General features: G+C 63.7%; 1 protein-coding gene across 4 annotated transcripts in view; it reads right to left on the bottom strand.

Annotated features, from left to right (window-relative positions):
• LOC118712274 (protein-L-isoaspartate O-methyltransferase domain-containing protein 2) overlaps positions 1 to 19165 on the bottom strand; it is an 83576-nt gene that overhangs the window by 32035 nt on the left and 32376 nt on the right. The window contains exons 8-21 of one of the 4 annotated variants that reach the window (XM_036425837.2): positions 17865 to 17999; positions 17238 to 17328; positions 16849 to 16962; positions 15877 to 16091; positions 14473 to 14597; positions 13740 to 13991; positions 11532 to 11686; positions 10751 to 10813; positions 10582 to 10650; positions 6783 to 6845; positions 6487 to 6570; positions 3327 to 3545; positions 2388 to 2479; positions 1739 to 1842 (exon numbers count right to left, since the gene is read on the bottom strand). In XM_036425837.2, coding sequence (XP_036281730.1) covers positions 1739 to 1842; positions 2388 to 2479; positions 3327 to 3545; positions 6487 to 6570; positions 6783 to 6845; positions 10582 to 10650; positions 10751 to 10813; positions 11532 to 11686; positions 13740 to 13991; positions 14473 to 14597; positions 15877 to 16091; positions 16849 to 16962; positions 17238 to 17328; positions 17865 to 17999 — 1781 coding nt within the window. Of the gene's footprint in view, positions 1 to 1738; positions 1843 to 2387; positions 2480 to 3326; positions 3546 to 6486; positions 6571 to 6782; positions 6846 to 10581; positions 10651 to 10750; positions 10814 to 11531; positions 11687 to 13739; positions 13992 to 14472; positions 14598 to 15876; positions 16135 to 16848; positions 16963 to 17237; positions 17329 to 17864; positions 18000 to 19165 lie in introns of those variants that run through there. The other 3 variants (XM_045577300.1, XM_045577299.1, XM_045577298.1) reach the window with 3 other exon arrangements.

The following is a 19165-nucleotide window of genomic DNA, read 5'->3' as shown; positions in this document are numbered from 1 at the left end:
CCCGGGGTTTCCAGCAGGAACCAGAGGAGACTCCCAGGCAGAGCCCAAGGGGCTCCTGGCTCTGCAGTGGAATGCCAGAGACAGCGGTGCCTGGGCTGGCGGCCACAGGCCCTGCTGTCTGCTCTGGGTGGCTCAGGCCACCTGCACAGCCGTGCAGAGGCGTGTGGCCAGCACAGGAAGGTGGGGAGCCTGCCTGAGGCCTGGCCTGGAGAAGACACGCTTGGGGGCACCCCCTGCCTGACTGGATTTCGCAGGAGCCTGGGTCCGGCAAGTTCAGTGTTGGTGGTGACACACCGTTGTGGGGGAAGGGGTCAGGGGGTGTTTTCCTCCAGTCAGGTGGCTCTGTGACCAGTGGCTGGGAGCATCCTGAGCAGCACCTGGTGGCAGCTTGGACTGAGGATGAGCTGGGCATCTGCCTCTGCCCAGCACTAGCGGAAACGCCCTGGAGGGGGCAGGGAGTCCTCCCTACAGGACGCTGAGCATGCTCCTATGGGTGGGCGTGGCGCCCTGGCCTTTGACTCAGTGGTGGAGCATTGGTCCTCGGACTGAAGGCTCCCAGGTTTGACCCAGTCAAGGGCACGCCCCTCGGTTGCAGGCAAGGTCCCTGGCCTGGTCAGGACATGCTGAGAAGCAGCCAATCAATGCGTCTCTCTCACATCAATGTTTCTCTCCCTCCCTCCTTCCCGCTCTCCCACTCTCTCTAAAAAAAGAGAGAAAGGAGCCCAGGTGAGCTCAACGGAAAAATATCCTCAGGTGAGGATAAACAACAAAAAAGATGGGTGTTGGCAAATGAAGAGAAATTAGAGGTGCTACCTGCTGGTTACTGGTGCCAGAGGGCCCACGGTCTTTGAGAAGCCAAGGGCCAGGGCGGGACAGACACGGCACAAAGATGTGTCTTGGAGCCCAGAGACGGCCTGAGGCCCTCTCTCCTTCCACTGCCCACGAACCTGGGGAAGATGCCGCTGGCATAGCGAACCCTCCCTGCCCTCCGGCCAGCGCTGTGTGTGCATGGCCTCTGAGTGACTGGCGGCCCACAGAGCCCTTGCCTGGGAGGAAGGAGGGGAGTTAGACACGTCACGGGCCAGCTTCGGGTCAGGAGCCCCATCTCTGTGCCGTCCTCACTGCCCTCACTCCCCTCCTCGTCCCTCTGGCCCGTCAGCCACAGGCACACGACTCTGTGTGGCCCACCTCCGTAGGCCCAGCTCTGCTCCAGCCCACTCAACATCCGAGGGCAGGCCATGGTCTCCTTTTCAAGATGAGATCTTACTGCTATTTTTCTGATCGCAAGCATTCACTGGGGGGAAGTCCGAGGGATGTGGCACTCGTGGAGTCCTTGGCAATGCCACCGCTCGGAGGCAGCACTGCTTTCTCGCAGAAACACGCTCCTCTGACAACCCGTGGAGCTGACGGCTATATCCGCCCACAAGGACAGGAAGCTGCGCCCAGCCTGTGTGGCCACACGGCGTGAGACCAGCTCTGTCCAGGCTCTTCCAGCCCACACTTTGGTGTGCGCCTCCCGGCACTGACTCTACCGGGGCCACCACCCACCAGCGCCAAGGACCAACGCTGACCGGCAGAGCGGGCCGAGGCAGCCATGAGCACCATGCTCATCTGCCCAGCCCAGCAGTGACCCTGATGTGGGGCTCGGCTCTCCTCCCTTCAGAGAGGAGGCCAAGGACCAAGGACAACAGGACTTTGTTGAATTGGGAGCCAGAGGCAGGTGGGCGGAGCCACCCACCTGGGACTGCAGCTGCACCATGGCGGCCTCCATCTCTGAGTTGGACTCGTTCAGGTCTCGAATCTCCTGGTTCAGCTGCTTGATCTCCTCGTCGTTCTCCAGCACTGCCCGGAGAGAAAGCCTGGTAGCGGCTCTCGGCCTCACACCCAGGCCAGCGAGTGGGGGCGTGGCAGAGGTCTGCTCACTGGATGGAACTGGGGCCCCTTTCCACGCAGAGGCGCCTGGCCTGCTTTCTGAGCTCTTTGGTAAGGGGCTCACCTCCACATTCCGTGCTGGGAAGGCTGGTCTGGGGCACTGGCTGTGGCTGTGCTCTGCCTCCTGGCCCTGGGCCACAGGCACTAATTGCCAAGAACAACATGGAAGTGTTTTCAGATGATACTGAGTTTCCTCAGCTGCCTTCTCCACGGAGACTGAGCTCTCTGCTCCATAAGCCCGCAGGGCGGCCAGCAGGCTGCTCTGATGCCAGGACTCATGGATGCCCAGGTCAGAGCTGGAGTGCTGGGGGCCCAGGCACAGGCCTCGCTCCCACTGGCTCAGGTCAAGGGGTCTGTCTCCACCATGATGGGTTCTGCATGCCTAACTCCCTCCCTACGCCAAGGCTCCCTCACCCCGGTGCCAAGGTCCCACGCTGCCCGAAGGGCATCCTTACCATCACTAGTCTTAAACTTCGTGCCAAGAACATCATCCCCTGAGAGTTTTCCCTTCTTTCCAGCAAAGCTTGCTCTGGGACAGCCGGACAGACTGGAAGCAAAAGTCACACCTCAAAAACCAGCCCAAGGTCACACATCCCAGTGGTGGCTTGGGAGGGTCCTGGTGGAACTTTCTAGCTCATGACCTATTACCCCCTCACCCAGGACAGTCAGTCCCCCAGCCCCCTCCCTCCTCATCTAGGACCCCAGTCACTGCCCTGAAGACTTGTCTCCCAGATGTCCTGGGAAGCTGGCACCTCCCTCAGCACCCTCCCCGCTACGCCTCCCCAGCGGGGACACAGCTGACCGCTCCGGGCGTTTCACGTGTTTGTTTGCAGCCATCTTCCCTCCCGCCCTGCCCTCAGCGCCTCCAGGAGGGCCAGCCGGCAATCTCATCTCTGCTGTCTCTCCAGAGCCTAGCACTCCGTGGACTCCCGGAGAGCTGTGAGACAGTGAGTTAATCGACCACATGGTGGACCGACGAGGGAAATACGAGAAGGAAGACAGGACCCTGTAGTGGCACCCAGCCACCACCGGGCACAGAGGAGTGGGCTGGAGAGAAAGGTTCACTCGCCCTGGGGCGGGGTGGGGGAGCCCCCAGGACTGCTGACAGGACGAGGCCCCAAACTTCAAAGAGGCCCCAGCAGGAAGGCAGTGCCTGTAGCAACCAACGCTGCGCCTGAGACGCTGGCAGCTGGGGCGAGAGGGACCCGGGCAGGTGGAGGGAGGCGGTGACAGCCACCTCAGGACAGGCCGCAGGCGCATCACCTGGACCACACGCTTCCTCTCGCCCTGCCAGGGGCTGCCAGTCCTGACCTCGATCTTCCCCCAAGACAGCGCCCGTCACCCCTGAGCCCAGCCAGCCCCAGACCCCGAGGCTCCCAGGGCAGGGCGGTTACCTCCGGTGCGTGAGGAAGCCCCCGTTGGCGTGGCCCGAGCCGTCGCAGCCCGGGGTGGGGCAGGTGGGCCCCTCGTTCCTCGGGGACTTCCAGAAGGAGGGGCCGTTGAGGGAGCCCTCCTTCTGCCTGCGGGCGGCCAGCGGGCAGCCCGACGCGCTTCGGTGCGAGGCGTACTTGCCGCTGACGTGGCCAAGCCCCACGCAGCCTGGAACTGGGCACCTGGCACAGACGTTTCCGAGGTGAGCAAGGGGAGCTGGAGGAAGGCCCGGAGACCCTCCCACAGGGCCCCGCCATGGCCGCAGCCCCAGGGAGGTGACAGCAGCAGGGGTCACAGCCCCTTGCCAGCCAGAGGGTCCCCGGCAGGCTCCAGCATGACCCCCTGGCCCCAAGGTGGCTCGCAGCGTCCTGGATCCACACCTACGGTTAGACCGGCTGCCAATGCCGCCTTGTAACTCGCCAGCAGGGAGGTGCCCGCTGGGTCCTTCCAGAGACCACTAGCTGGGAGCCTGCACCACGCACAGGCCCGAGTGGCTGAGGAGTCACAGAGGTCAGAGGGCACCCTGAGCCCAGCAGCTTGGGGACAGCAGGAGCCTGCCACCCCACACCACCCATAATGAGGCATGATGCCCATGGGTGTCCCAGCTTCGGCACATCTGAAATGTGTGCCTGGAAGGACAGATGGAGGCCACAGCTCTGTGGGAAACGGGCTCAGACCCCACAGGAACCCAGCCTGGTGCTGGCCTTCCCTTTGCTCAGGTTGTTCAAGGAGAGGAGGGGGTCCCTACAGAAATCATAGTGCCCCAGGACGGGAGACATGACCTGAGGGGGGCTCAGAGTGCCTGCCTGCCCCTGCGGTCACAAACAGCAGGGCGAGGCGGCGAGTTCTGGGGCCTCAGGGGCCGTTTCTTCCGAGCACCGTTCCGGGCTGTGGGGCCAACGGGGACAGAGGACAAGCTCCTTCCCCCAGTCCTATCTTCTCCCTCCAACGAGCGAGCCTCCTCTAATGCGGTGCTGTCCCACCCCTTGGTGCTGCAGAGCCGCCCGCACAGGCCCAGGTTACAGAGAGGTCCCTGGGCTCAGAGAAATCAGGGCAGGAAACCCTACAGGGCCAGGCTGTCCCAGGACTCCTGCAGCACCGGGTGGGGGTGGGGTGTGTGTGTGCACTGCCCAGTGAAAAGGCCATCTGGGCTCCTGGCTCCGGCCTCGGTCGGAGCAGCCGCCACAGTTTCCCGGCCTTGATTGTCCCCCTCTGCCAGCTCCCTCTCCTTAGTCATCCCACCCCCATGGACCTTGGCCTGCAGTGTCCGCTGACCCCATCCAAGGTCACCTCAGCCCATAATTCAGAGCGGACACGCTGCCAGGGCTCACAGGGGGTTGGGAGGTTCCGTTTTACACCCATCCCCAAACCCGGACACCTCCCAGCTGAGGGCGTCTGCAGGGGGCCTGGCCCGGTGCCATGAAGCCCGGACATGACAAGACCCAAAGGCCCATGGGCGGTGGGACCCAGAGTCTCGGTGGCTCTCCGAGCAGCCTGCCGCAGCGACTGCACGCACGCGGGGCCCTCTTCCCACCCACCAGGCCACGCCGCCGCGGCTGCCGGTGACCGTGAGCGTGTGCAGTGCCGGCGCGGTGCTCCGCGCTGCCGAGAGCCGTGCTGGAGCAGGCGTGACGGCCGCGGGGACCCCAGATGCCGCTGAAGCCGAGGCCAGAGGCATCCCGCCCTGACCCATGAGCCTCCCAGACCCGGATGGCCAGTTACTCAGCTGTGGCCAAAGGGATTCCCACAAAGCGCTGACGGGACTTAACCGCAAGCGGAGCAGACACCGACACCATGGAGTCTCCTGCCATGCGGGAGACTCCTCGCCAGCCCGTCCAGAGGCTCAGCGAGGGCATGCCAGGACGCCCCGTGCCAAAGCAGGGCGCCCGCATGGGAACACACCGCCCCCCCAACCCCCCCCCCCCCCGCCCCCCGAAGGTTGAGCGTTTCTGAAAGTCACCTTCTCAGCCGGCTGCAGAAAGCTTGCTGTTTGTTTTATTTTTTTAAACAAAGTTCACAGCACACGGGGAGAGGAGCCGGTTCCCGGGAGCCTGCTCGGCCTGGTGCTGGTGTGAACCATGGGCCAGGACAGCAAGTGCGCCCACGCCCCAGCAGCACCAGGCAAGCCCCAGGCCCTCGCAGTCCGCGGGCAGCATTCCAACAAAAGCCTGCTTTGCATCTTTGATTTAGCTTCCATTACATTGTTATCTCGAAATGTAAGTGGAGAAAAAGGTCTCAGCCTATTACACAGCGGGCTGTGGGCCCCTGGGAAGCCGTGATGCTGACCAGGGTGGCTCCCCTCAGCGGAGACGGGAATGGCTGTTCTTGACCACCAGGCAACACGGTCAAGTCAGACCTGCTCCCCGCTTGGATCAGCCTGGCGATCTGAGGCCCAGCCCGCCCCGCTGCCCAGGTGCGGCCGCACGGGGCCACGGCCACTCCCTCCCACTCCCCAGCTGCCAGGAGGGCCCACTCTTGCTTTGCCACATGACCTCTCAAAGTCCTGGGCGCGCTGCATGGCGGGGGACCCTGTTTGTCCCTGTGGCCTTGCCCCCACCTGCTGGTAGAGGTTCAGGTGGGCAAGTGGCCTTCTGGGAGGGACCCCGCGCAATGACACCAGCCCGCTGAGGGGGACACAGGACCAGGGCACAGGCACCCAGGAGAGGGCCGAGCACCCCAGTGAGAAGGTCGGAAAGGGCTTCAGGGACTTGGATCACGCAAGGCACAGGCTGCCTTCCTCCCACAGCCGTGCCAGGCCCCAGTCCCGGGTGAACTCCAAGGATCTCACTTGGCCCCCACGAAGATGTGTGAGCGCGCATGGCTGTGAGTCCCACACTCGTGACCGGCCTCAAGATCCTCCATCTTTCTAACCATCGCCTCCTCCCCAGCCCTGCACCACCCTTCCCCACAGACGGCAGAGGCCTCCGCTGCATGCGCCTCTCAGCCATGGCTGGGCTCTGTGTGTCCCGATACCATGAACAGGGCTCACGCCTTCGCAGGCGTCCACATACGTGGGGCGAGAACATCTGTACAAGCAGGTGCTGCCACTGCCTGGCGTGTTAGTGGGAAGCGGATCGAGAGGATCCCAGAAAGCCCCGCTCTGCAGACAAGGCCCTGACTTACTTCATCAGCTCGGGGTCTTCCTTGTCGTCCTTCGTCGGCGTCACCTTGGCTCCGCTCTTCTTGGCACGAGGGCAGCCTGATAAGCTGGTTTCGGAAACACACAACCGTGGTCCCAGAGCAGAAGCGCCTCGCCCCGGGGTCAGCAGCCCGGAAGGCCCCACAGGATCGCCCCCAAGAGCCCAGCTCTGAGGCAGAGGCAGCCCAGCCTGGCTGCCGGCACCACTATCGTCTTACTTGGACCTTCACCCCTTCACCTGAGAGAGGCCCGCCCGGCACCCCTGGCGTGGCAGGCTCACCTGCGGTGCGAAGCGTAGTTCCCTGTGATGTGGCCAGAGCCGTCGCAGCCGGGGGTGGGGCACCTGCAAAGCAAAGGGACAGGGAGCTGGGATGGAGCCGGTGAAGACGCCCGCCCGGGGGGCCTCGCCGTCGGGGGTGCCCATCTTGGCCAGCCTTCCACCGGGCCTCCAGCCTTCACTGCTTTGCCAGTGAGTCCCCCACGGAGTCCCAGGAAGGCCAAGAGGAGAGCACAGCCCCTCAGCAGGGATGCTGGCTCCGAACCTGAGCTCGTGCGGGGTTTGGGGCTGCAATAGAAGGCTCCAGAACACACACCGGCCTTCACGCTACACGCGGCCAGGAAGGCAAGCCTAGCACCTAGCACCTTGTCTCGTGGTGTCACTGGGAGGAGAGGGCTTCCAGAAGGAGGCACTGCGGTGTGAGCGCCACCGCCCGGGCCCAGGGCAGCTGTGCGGCATGTTCTCACCCGGGGCGGGGTGGGGAGCAGGCACAGGACCAGCTCTGCCCGCACAGGGCGTTGCAGACGCATTGCAGAGACGGTAGAAATCCCACTGTAGCGTGGCTCCCTTAAATGACTTTTCCCAAATGACCTCTGAGCACCGTGCGCGCCTGTGGGTGCGGGCCTGGCTCTGCAGGTGCCCGTGCGGGTGCCCCCGGCCGGGCGGGGGACCGGCAGGCCTGTGGGGTGCATGGGGGAACCGATACTCCCAGGACTCCCACTGCCCCCCCTCGCCCTCCCACACAGAACCCAGCGTCCACGTGGCCTGAGGGGCTGTGACTACGCTGCAGCAGGACACAGGCCTTTGCCTGCCGACCCCTTCTTCGGTGCCCCTCAGCACACACAGCGCCTGGACTGGGGGCGGGACAGGAAGCTGGTGCTGCCCACGGATGCTCCTCGGACACAGTAGCACCTTCCAGAACCCAGCAGGCGGCACTGCCTGTCCCCATGGGAACCCTCGAGGTGGGCACGCGACGGGGGGCTCCATGCCCAGCCTCCTCTGGCCTCTCCTTGCCCTCAGGACTTCCTGGGGCCCCTCCTCATCGCTGTCCACATTAGGGTCACACATCAGACACCTCCCTACATGGCAGTCAACCAACCAGTCAATCACCCCCTGACCAGGCTGTGGGGTAACTCCAACCCCATTGAGGTTATGATGGTTTCTGTCCAGTCACATGTGGTCACATGGCAACCCACCATGTCTGGGACAAGGGCATTTTAACAGGAGCCGCCACAGCCATCCAGGCAGCCTTGCCCTCCACGCCTGCTCTGCCCCATGTCTCTGCACTGCCTGAGGCCCAGCGCCAGCTGTTCGGGTCCTTCAGGCACACGGTCCTCACCTGACTCCGTGCTGAGGCCCAGCCCTGCGGCCTCTCCTCAAACGAGGGGCCTGGGAGTGCTCCCGAGGCAAGTGCAGCGCGGAGGGTGGAGGCGCTGCTCAGGCCTCTGCCTCCACCCCCGAGTGAGACTCAGAGGCCCAAGGCGGGTGGTGATCTCAGCCTTAACGGCTCCTGATGGTGGGGAAGGGCCCTGCAAGGTGCAGCCCCATGGGATCTGATTTAGGGCAGGAGCACACACGGGCGATGCCTGCCAGGCCCAACACAGGTGGGACCAGCAACCCCAGGGTCCCGTTGAGGCACACCTGACCCAGCCGCTGAGACTGTCCTCACTCCTTACTGAGACCCAATTCCACAGCTTTTCCCAGAGTCGTGTCCCAGAGAGGGTGCTGTCGTGTGGCTGGATCAGCTGGCACCAGCCCCTCTCGGGGCCCTGAGGACCCACAGGGCCAGCTGCAGGGACCTCCCACCACTTGCTTGTGAGCGGGCTGCCTGGGCAGCAGGAAGCCTGTGCCCGAGGGGCATGGCGACGCACGGGCTCTCCCCTGAGCCCCACCCCTGTCTCCACCCTGTGCAGAGCCCCCATCACACCTTTGCACCCCAATTCCCCACACAGAGGGTGCTGGGCAGCCAAGTCCCACTCTGACCGCACCGGGGCACGTGAAGGGGAAGAGCAAACGGATTTAATTAAAATACAGATGACATCGTACGAGACTCACTGCACCCAGGCGTCGCTAGGAAGGCACCGAAAGAGCCTCCCTTGCGAGGGGTTGGCAGAGTGTCTGGACTGGACAGGGCGAGGGAGAAGGATCCAGGGAAAGAGCCCGCCCGCCCCGGAGCCCCTGAGGGGAGGCTCCGGACAGCGGCACGCCTGAGGCTGGGGAGCTTGTTGCACACAGGAAGCTGCTGGTGCTGCTTCTAAATATGTTCTGGGTTAGAGTCATTTTTTCAATCCTCACCCAAGGGTATTTTTTCCATTGATTTCTAGAGAGAGTGGAAGTGGGGGAGGGGGGAGGATGGGGAGAGGGAGAGAGAGACACATTAATTGGTTGCCTCCAGCCCTGGAACTTGCAACCAAGATATTGCCCTTGACCGGGAATAGAACCTGGGACCCTTCAGTCTGCAGGCCAATGTTCTAACCACTGAGCACCAGCCGGGCTCAGTTGCAGTTCTTCACAGGCTTTTAGTCTGAAAAGGGTGCAACACTCTCAAAGCCACGTTTCTGGTGTTGTCCATCCAGTGGCCCTGAGCACACGTTGTCATGGCTCTGAAATCGCTCACACCCTCAAACCAGAAATCCATGAAAACCAATCCCAGGCCAGAAAGGCAGTTGAATTGGAAAACAGGAGGAAGGAGCGTGGGCGAGGGGAGAGAGCGGCTGGGGGCGAGGAGGGTCCCAGTGGGGCTGCATGCTCCGCTGGGCTTCCGGGCTGGACCCAGGCGGGAGTGGGGATGAGCCACGCCTTAGGAAACGCTGTCCCAGCGGGCACTCCCAGAAAGACCCTGGGCGGTAAACAGGCCAGCGCCCCTGGGAACGAGCTCCTTGCAGCAAGGGGCAGGAGGCGCTCCCCGCGGTGGCAGAGCGCTCGGGTGCCTGGAGCTTCCTGCCGTGTCTAAGCAGCTCAGGGCCTGGGAGCTTTGGCACAGCAGCTTCGCAGCTCGGCACCAGGCCCGCTCCGTCTGGCCCCGCGTGGAGCAGCCAGGGAAACTTGTCTGGACCCAGGGCCTCCCAACACAGAGGCCTGGAGGGAGGAGCAGCCGCAAAGGGTGACCCCAGGGGCCAGAGGAACACCTCGTTCCCCGTCTTGGCTCAGCCAGGACCAGCCGGTCACAGGTCAACTGAAGGCGTGAACACAAAGGCAAGGCCAGTCCCAGGCCACGCCAAGTGGACACGGAGACCTGGGAACCTCTGGGTGCATCGAGCAGGCTGCTGGGCAGGTGCCGGTGCCACCGAGTCTGCCAGGCCGTGCGTTAGGGGAAGGGAGGAGCAGAAGCAGAAAGAGGATGAGCTCGGCAGACAGAGGGAGGAGGAGGAGGAGAGGCACATCTGGGACACCATGGCCAAGACCAGCAGCTGGAGGGCTGCAGAGAGGGAGGGAAGGAGCTTTCTCTTGCACCAGCAGCAGCACTCCATTTAGCAGCCTGCAGCGCTGTTCTGGGCTGGTCCACCCACATGCAGGGGAGCAGGCCCTCGTCAGGGCCCTCAGCACAGGAGAGGTCAGGCCAGCACAGGAGCCTGCAGCGGCCCAGCGGGTGGGGACAGACAGACAGCAGCCTCAGAGCAGCAGACACAAGCACAGCGGCCCCAACCACGGAATCGGCTCCTCCACGGCCTTGCCTCTCTGCCCCTTCCTGCAGGCGGGCAGGCCAGGGACTGAAGCCTACAGTTTGGGCTGGAGCCTCATGGAAGGGGACAGCAAAGCTAGGGAGCCACCCGAGAGAGGGCGGCCAGGAGGGCAGACATACTTGAGGTCAGCAGAATGGGCAGCCATGAGGTTTCTGAGGCTCTTGTCAGCAAGAGGGCAACCAGAGAGGCTGAAAGACAAGAGAGGGGGTAAGCCAGAGGGGAGCAGAGCAGGAGAGGAGGAAGGCCCGCCACGCAGCACCCGGCCAGGCAGCCCGAGAGGGGACGAACCTGCGGTGGGAGGCATAGTTCCCGGTGATGTGGCCGCTGCCGTCACAGCCCGGGGTGGGACAGCTGGACAAAGAAAGAGAGCGTCAGAGGAGAGCGGGGCCCGCCGGAGCCTGCTGGGCCACCATCTGGGTCACCGCCTGCGTCACCGCCGGCAACACCTCCCTCAGGCCTCAGCCTCGGACGGCAGCTGCCAGAGAACTCGACTCAGAGGGAAAGGGAACCAAGGCAAAGCTCCGCACACGTGTGGGTGCTCATGAACACACAGGAGGTTCTTTCCAAAGAGCACGGCCTTCCCTGAGGACAGGGGCCAGCCAGAGCCCACGCTGGCCGTGTTGGGAGCAGCTGCGGAGCAGGGGGCTCAGGACCAGAAGAGGAGCTGGCACGGGCAGCACAGGCGCGGCCTCGCCCTGCTCTGAGAGCCGGCTCTCACGGGCCCACAGGAGGGTGTGGATTCATTTGTCTATGAATAGCTCCCAGCAGCTTTCCCGCTCTCCGATGACACCTGGTTCCTGAGGACCAGCTCAGAGGGCCAGTCCACTTCCGGAGCTGAGGGCAGTGGTCAGGCCTGGCCGCGGCTTCCCTCGGCCCCGGCCTGGTGCATGGGGAGATCAGGGCCTCTTTCTCATTCTGTCGCGTTCGAGGACCACGTGAGAGCCAGCGCAGTGCCTGGTCAAGGCCCCTCTGCGTAGAGGGCAGCGGAAGGCCAGACAGAGCAGTCCGTCCTCCCAGCCCAGCCCAGCTAAACTCCAGTCCACACTGAGGTTCCCCAGGTGAGACTTACGTGAGCAGCTCCTTCTTTATGTCCTTGGAGAGAAACTTCAGCTTAAAGTTGGTCAGGGTGACATCCCCAGGGTACTTCCGCTCCTCAAAATTCTCTTCAGACACTTCCTGGTCATCTGCTTCAGAAGAAGCAAAAGAATGGGCTGCTGGCTCTGACTGCAAAAGACCAGCAGGGAGAGGTTTTAACCGCTGGCGGGCCAGGCGCCCGCCCAGGGCTGAGGGAGAGGACCCTTCAGAGCAGTGGCCACCGAGGCGAGTCCTGGAGTCTCCCATCCTCCAGATAAGGGAGAAGAGCACCCCCAACAGACACAGAAGACAGCACCCCGAGGGGCTGGTGCCCTGCGACCTCAGCCAGAGCTGCCTGGCAGGAGACCTGACATCCTCCGCGTACCACCTCCTGAACACACACCTCGCCACCCTTCGGAGGGGGCGTTCAGCACAGCGGGCGCCAAACCGTCTTGGTGGAGAGGCTGTGACGATGAGGTGGCACAGGAGTAACCACACCAGCGCGTAACAGATCGATCACCCTGATGCGGCCAGCTGGCCTTGGCGCCCCAGCAATGCCTGCACCACAGCCGGCGCTCCCTAAGGCGGCCCACACAGGCGTCACGGCGCACCCCTCGCACTGGTCCCTGCTGTGTCCCTGCAATGTTCAGCCTCTTGGGGCTGAGCTGCCCCTTTGGATGTGGAGCTCAGGGGAGCCCCGCACAGGCCTTCGGGGGGCAAAGGAGGACCGGCCTGGAGCACCAGCCGTGGGAGGCTGCTCGAGGTCTTGTCCTGTCACTGACTCACTCGCCTGGCTGAGTTGCAAGCTATTGACCAATGTCTCCCCAATAAACTTGATTTTAGAAAAGCTGCTCTTCGGCGTGGACGGGCTCCCAGAAGCGCCGAGAAGGGAATGCGGGGCCGTGGGTGTGGGACAGTGCCGCTGGAAGGAGTGTCTGCGCTGGGAGGCAGGTGGTGGGGCAGGGACAGGGAAGGCCTGGCTCAGGGGGTGCTGCATGCCTGGGAGAGACAGCTGGGGAGAGGAAGGGACAGGGCTGAGCTGAGGCTTCTGCCTGGAGGGGCTGCTGGCCACAGGGCAGAGAGTGGGAGCAGGCTTCAGTGGCGGGAACTTGGGGTGGGGCCTCTGGGCCACCCCATCGATGACGGTCAGTCCTGGGAGGGGACGAGGATGCTCGGAGAGAAGGGCACCGGCCAGGGATGGGGGTCAGCCTGAGGAGGGCTGAGGAAGGGTCAGGGGAGGAGACAAAGGGGCCACTAGGGACAAAGTCGCGGGGGGACGGGAGGGGCAGAGGCCAGCTAAGTCCTGGGGACGAGACAGGAACAAGGACGACACAGAGGCAGAGGCCCCACCTGCACTGCAGCCCCCACAAGGAGGTCCCAAGTAAAGACGGGCCTGCCGAGCAGGGAGGAGGTGGGAGCACAGCCCACGTGGGCGGGTCTGGGCAGCCTCCCCCCACGGGGGCTGTCTCAGAGGCCACCCTCCTCGGTGCCAGACACCAAATGACAGGCGTGTGGCCTCAGCCTGGGCCGCGTCTGCGCTCTGTAAAGTGGGGGTGCGTGTGACGCATGTAGAGGGAGCCTGGCTCCCAGCAAGACAGTGCTCGGACGAGCGGTCTCCCTGCCCCCTCCTCCTCACAGTGACCTGCCCTGCCCTCCGCGGTGAGGGGCCGGCGGGGAGGAAGGGGCCAGGGGACCTGCCCACACGGCAGAGCTGCCAGGGCGGTGCGGCCCGCAGAGCTGGGCTCTGTTGTCCGGGACGCACAGCTCTCGGGGAAAGCCCTCCACCAGCCAGATCTCAGCTCGGGGGAGCGGCTGGGCAGGGACTGCCCGCCCAGCCAGACGCGTCCGGCACAGGCGCCAGCTCTTTGCTGCTCACCAGGCGGTGCTTGTCTGGGCCCAGGCCACCGCCCAGCGCGGAGGCTATGGGGCCAGTTCTCTCCCGCCTCTGTCCACGGGCCCGTGGCCTGCAGAGCCCAGGGCTGCGGCTAGGGTTCAGGTGTGTTTTTTGGGAAGCAGGTTGGTGGGAAGCCCCAAAACCAAGGAGCTCTGAAAGAAGCCCCTCTCTCCGGACTCTCTCAGGCCCCACCGTGGCTTAGAGGCAAGGAGACCTCGCGCTCGCACTGGCAGAACCCCGGCCGAGTCCTCGCTGCCGAGAGAGCAGAACCGGTGCAAAGGGACGGGACCCCTCAGGCCGCGCACCCACCTCCTCAGGCTCCTCCTCTCGCTGGCGGCTGGGCTTGGTGTAGTCCAGAGGCCGGTCCCATTCATCCTGGTGGGAGGCCTGGCTGGACTGGGGCGCCACGGAGCTGCGGGGGGCGCTGGTGCCGCTCTGGTGCTGGGAGGCCTCGGCAGCCTTCGCCCCGGGGCCGCTGCCGGGGGCCGGGCCCTCCCGCCTGCGGTGCCTGCGCATGCTCAGGTCCAGCGTCCCGTGCTCATCCACCTCGATGGCCACCGCCTACAACGCAAAGGGGCGTCTGCGTCCTGACCCACACCCTCCCCAAGGCGGCGCTGCAGAGCGCCCAGACCCACTTCCCTCGGAAGGAAATAGCCAGACAGTGACCTCCCTCCTTCAGTCCCCCTGGGCCCCAGACCGGGCCCTGAGGGCATGAGCATGGTCAGCTGAGAACATGTGCATGACCCTCAGTCTCAGGGAGACACGAGGGAACATACGTGTGCACGATAGACTCCAGAGATGTGAGAGAACACATGTGTGTGTGGCCCTCAGTCTCAAGGAGGCTCGCTGGAGCGCCCGTGTGGTCCCTCTGTGGGCTCGGCACACAGAGCTCTCAGAGGGCACCTCCGAGCTCTGCTCACCAGGAGCCACAGCGGAGGGAGAGGGAGAAAGCAGCCCCCGCCCCAGATGGACAGGTAGCCCTGAGTGCAGATTCCTCCGCGCGACGTCTGCCTCCGAAAGGGCACGCAGGGGACACACCGACCTTGCCAGGCGCTTCCTGTGGCTTCGTGCTGAGGTTCTCGGGCCTTTCCCAGCAGCGTGTGGAGAGGTTCAGGATGGCGGTGGCCGCCATGTGCGCAGCCTCCGCGTCGTGCGCGTAGTCGAAGCCTGCAGAGAGGGCGGAGAGCAGGAGCTGTGGGAGGAGGCCTTGGGGAAGGTTTGGCGGCACAGAGGGAACACCACCACGCTGCCGTACAGCCTGGGCAGCAGGTGGCGCACAGGTGCACACGGACGGGAGCGCGGGGGCGCAGGGCAGAGCTGTGGGGAAGGGGTCGGGCAGGGCCGTTCAGACTGCGCACAGGTGCCCACACCAGCTCCCGTTGCCCTCCCTTTGGGGCTGAGGAGGCTGAATCTGGCTTGACCAAAATGTGTGCAGAAAGAATAAAACCCTCAAAGACATTCCAGCAGCCCTGATATTTTAAAAAAAAAAGACAAGTTGTCTGTTGGTGAAAGAGTTCTGCCAACAGGACGGCTGTCTGGATGCCACCAGGCAGGTCTCTGATGTCAATCATCCCAAAGGCTGGTGGGGTGTGTCCATAATCGTCCCCGCTTTGGTAAAGCAGCGTGAACGTCCGCACAAACATCAGGCACAAATGGCGTCTTTCCTGGTAATGGTGCTCTCGGGCCTGAGGTGTGTGAGCGATCAGACTGAGGGCCACACAGGCGGAGCGCGTGGCGCTGGTGTTGTGTGAGGCGGGCTGCCCTGAGCTCCAGGACGCGTCTCGATCGGCATCTTCGTTGTTAACAGGTAGGAAACCGTCACTGCTGCACCCGGGGCCAGTTCCTCCCGCAGAGGCCAGTTCCATGCCGGCCGCAGGCGCTTCTCCACTTCCAATGCCCCTCCCGGCTCAGGGCTGGCAAGCAGTGTGGTGAGTCCAAGGGCAGGCAGGGTGCTCCCAAAGGTCCGTGTTTATTGTACAAACACCAGAGACTGCGTTGCTTACTGTCACAAAGAGCACCTTGCATCCACCAGGCTGCCCCAGCAGGAAGGGAAATGGCTCCTGTCAGGTACCAGGCTCAACACAGCAGTTGTCTGACCCGCCCTGGACATACACACACATGCATGCACACCAATGCACACACATGTGCACGCACTCGCACACACCCTGCCTCGCTCTGGAACGAACAGGCTGGGAGCGGTGGCCAGAAGAGGGGTCCTCTCAGGGTGGCCACAGCAGCGACGTCCTTCTCACACCTTTCGACACACACGCCCCCCAAAGGGCTTGGTTTAGTTTCAGAGCGGGGAGTCTGACGGTGAAAAGGAGGTGGACCCTGGGACACTGAGCCCTGGGTGTGCCCCATCAGCCCCAGGGCAGACGCCCTCCTGGCCGAGTCCCTCCACTGCTCCTCACTCTACACCTCCCAGGAGCAATGCTCCCCAACTTACATTTAAAGGCTTTAGGTGAGGTTTCGCTGGTCTGAATCTTTGGGGCAAGCATGCGTTTGCCAAAAACCTGAGCATCAAAACTTGCGTAGTCAAAGGTGACCTTGGAGAACTTCTCCAGCTCCTTGGCCAGGTTGGCCCTGGGCGTGGAAGGGACCACACTGGGCCGGTAGCTTCCATACGGAGGGACCTCGAGCTGCTTCACGAAGCACATGGGTCTGGGGTGCGGGACAGATGCAGACCGTGAGGGCAGGACCCAGGAACCCAGTGCTACTCATCCCCCAGCCTGTCAGGGACCCTCAGAGACCCTCCCCCATGTCCCACCACTAACAGTTGCCCGGGGCCTGGTCTGGGTGAGGAAGATGGCCTGACCCCTTGCAGACAGCATTAGCCAGAGGAGGCAGGGCCTGCGACCTCAGGAGAGTAGGTTTCAAACAGCTCAGCAACATGCGAGGGAGCCCTTGGCTGCGGGCCGCCCAGGGCAGCCTCCGGCGGGGGTATGGGCCCAGGGAGCAAGTCTGCAGCAGATGTCTGAGAACCTCAAGGAGGACCCTCACAACTGGCCCGACGCAGCTCTTCACGGCAAGGACGACTGAGATGGCCCTTGAAGGACTGGGCAGGGACTGGGCAGGGTGGGAAGGCCACGACGGGCGGGCCGTGTCTTTGTTATTGAAGCTCTTGTGAGAATGCAGGTGTTTGAATGCATGAGAGGCGGTATGAAGACCAGCCCAGAGAGCTCAGGAGCCCGGCAGGAAGACCACCAGGAGGGGACTGTCAACCACTCAGGACGAAAGAGCCTGCCCCCCACCCTCCCCGCCTCTGCAGCAGGCCAGAGAGTCCGTGCACCCTGAAACTGCTCTCCAGCTCCATGCTGGAAGGCCCGTGGCTACTAGAGGCACACACCCACACCCACACCCACACCCACACCCACAGGCCGTGCCGCCCGCAGGCAGCCCCTTCAGTGCTTGCACTCGCCTGAGAATCCGCTCTGAGTTGGAGTCCAACTTGGAAGGATCTCCTGTCTGCGGCTGTTGCTTCTCATGAGATTTGGCTAACTTTTCTGCTGCAGCAATGGGACACCCAGACAAACTAGAGAAGGACAGGGGGACAGCTGAGGCTCTCCTCTGGACCCTGTCCGCTGGCCAGGGGCGCGGCAGAAGCCTGTGGGGCCTGGGGCTGTCGCTCTGCCAGAGTTGGCCTCTTCTGCTCTGGGCTCGGGCGTCAGAGCACCCGCTGCTCAGGTGGTTTGTTTGGGGAGATTCTAACCCAGTGACACTAAGGGCTGCCCTGGCCTTATGGCTGCCCTCAGGGGCCACCACAGCCCTGTGCCCCACCCGCCCCACCACGCCCAGCTGGGCAAGTACCTTCTGTGTGTGTTCCGGTTGCTGTTCACGTGGCCCTGGCCCGTGCAGCCGGGGGTGGGGCACTTGAGCACGTTCTCGTGCATGGCCAAGACTGCAAGAGAAGGCTTGTGAGCACAGCCCTGAGGCCGGAGTCCACCGGAGGCTGCAGCTCACAGCGCAGGCACACTGCACCTTGAGCCATGGTCCAGGGCAGTTCCAGTCCCCAAGTCTCAGCCCAGTCAGGGCATGCCCCCACCTCCCCGCCCCCGCCCCCTGCTCCTGGGGCAGAAACAACTCAGCTTGGAAACTCCCAGCCGTGCAGTGCGACTGGGTCCTGTCAGCCTTCGTTTCAGTTACCGCCTTCAGCCTGGGCCGGGACAGGCTCCTGAGCCCTCAGGGTACAGACGCAGCCCCTGCCCCAGTAGGGGGGTGCTTCGTTTCCCTCAGCTGTGCCTCCCATGCCCATCTTCAGGGAGCCCTGACCCAAGCTGCCTTCTCAAGATGCACGACGGGGCACGCTCCATGTCCCCAGCCTCATAGGGCTCTCGTACGGGCATCTGGACTGAGCCAATCCAAGCGACAGGGCCCAAGTGGCCACTTAGACAGCATCCAACACCAGCTGTGTCCCGAGTTCTGAGGAGGACTCACTCTCTGGAGGGATCCTGTCCTTGTGGGGGCATCCGGACAGGCTGCGGTGGTGCGGGTACAGGCCCGTCACGTGCCCGGTGCCGTCACAGCCCGGGGTTGGGCACTTGATCTCACGTTTCTCTGCTCTGGAGGAATCTAAACACACAACACACCGGTCAGAAGGTGCCCAGGAAGCTGCGAGCTGGGTGGCGAGGACAGCTGATCCTTCTCTCTGGCGTGCAGGGAGGAGATGGCCAGTCTGCCCACAGCCCTAGAGGGACCAGGGCTGCACAGTGAGGCAACTCCAGAGGCACACGTGTATCTGCCCACAGGCCGGAGAAGCCCAGAGACTGACCGGGCACCCAAGAGCAGCTGCACTGGAGCTGAGGGACACGGGGGCAGCCAGCCCGGTCCCTCTGCCCCCGGCTTCAGAGTGAGGGCACACCTCCCAGAGCCCCACGCTCAGGGTCCGCCTCTGCAGAGAAAGGTCCCTGCCGGGACTGGCCATTTGTTTGTGACAAAATGAGGAGGACAGAGAAGTTAAGAAACTCACCCAAATGACATGCCTACTAAGTGTGGGGGCGGAAATTTAAGCTCAAGTCTCAGTCACCAGCCTCATCTGCTCTCTGCAAAGCTGGAGAGTCACTCATACGTGTGGAGGCCCAAAGTGGACTCCTGTCAGAATCTGGTGAAGCTCCTGTGCAGAGCGGCCCCTCTGGGGGAAGCTAAGAGGCCATAGCCTCGCTCACAGGGCGGCCTCGCAAAGCCTGGCACCAGCCTTCTGGGTTTGTTCCCTGGGACCCTGCCCTCAACTTTAGCCCTGAAAGCAGGCACTGCATCTGGGTCCCCTGCCGCCCAGTATAAGCCCCTGAGCACCTGGGCCTGAGCTGTCACTGCCTATAGCCCCTCTCCACTGCACTGCGGACCCCACGGCCGCCCTCAGACTGGCACCCTACACCACCCCGAAGTCCATGTCACCTTCACTCGGACCTCCTCGGGTCCACGTCCCCTCCAGGCCTGCGCAGGAGCCCGTGCTGGCCTGACTAGGAGCCCCAAACTGCTGTCCCCCAGACTGCCACCCCCAAAGGGTCTCCCCTGACAGCTCTCCTCGGGTTGAAATAACGTCCCCATCTGTGTCCCCTCGGCTATGCCCCTGCGCCGTCCCACAGGCGCGATCGTCTCCAGAAAGCATGGCCCTGTGTCTCCACAAGCGAGGAGCCCCATGACCTACAGCTCCCACAAGTCCCTCCCACCCCGTGGCTCCCAGGCTGAGGCTGAGCCACTGAGTTGGGTCACTGTTCCTCCCCTCCCCTCAGCTGCTG

This window comes from Pipistrellus kuhlii, unplaced genomic scaffold, assembly GCF_014108245.1.
Source record: "Pipistrellus kuhlii isolate mPipKuh1 unplaced genomic scaffold, mPipKuh1.p scaffold_m20_p_87, whole genome shotgun sequence".
Classification (NCBI taxonomy): Eukaryota; Metazoa; Chordata; class Mammalia; order Chiroptera; family Vespertilionidae; genus Pipistrellus; species Pipistrellus kuhlii.
Note: the sequence above shows the minus strand (reverse complement) of the source record. Positions and strands in the feature narration are given on the sequence as shown.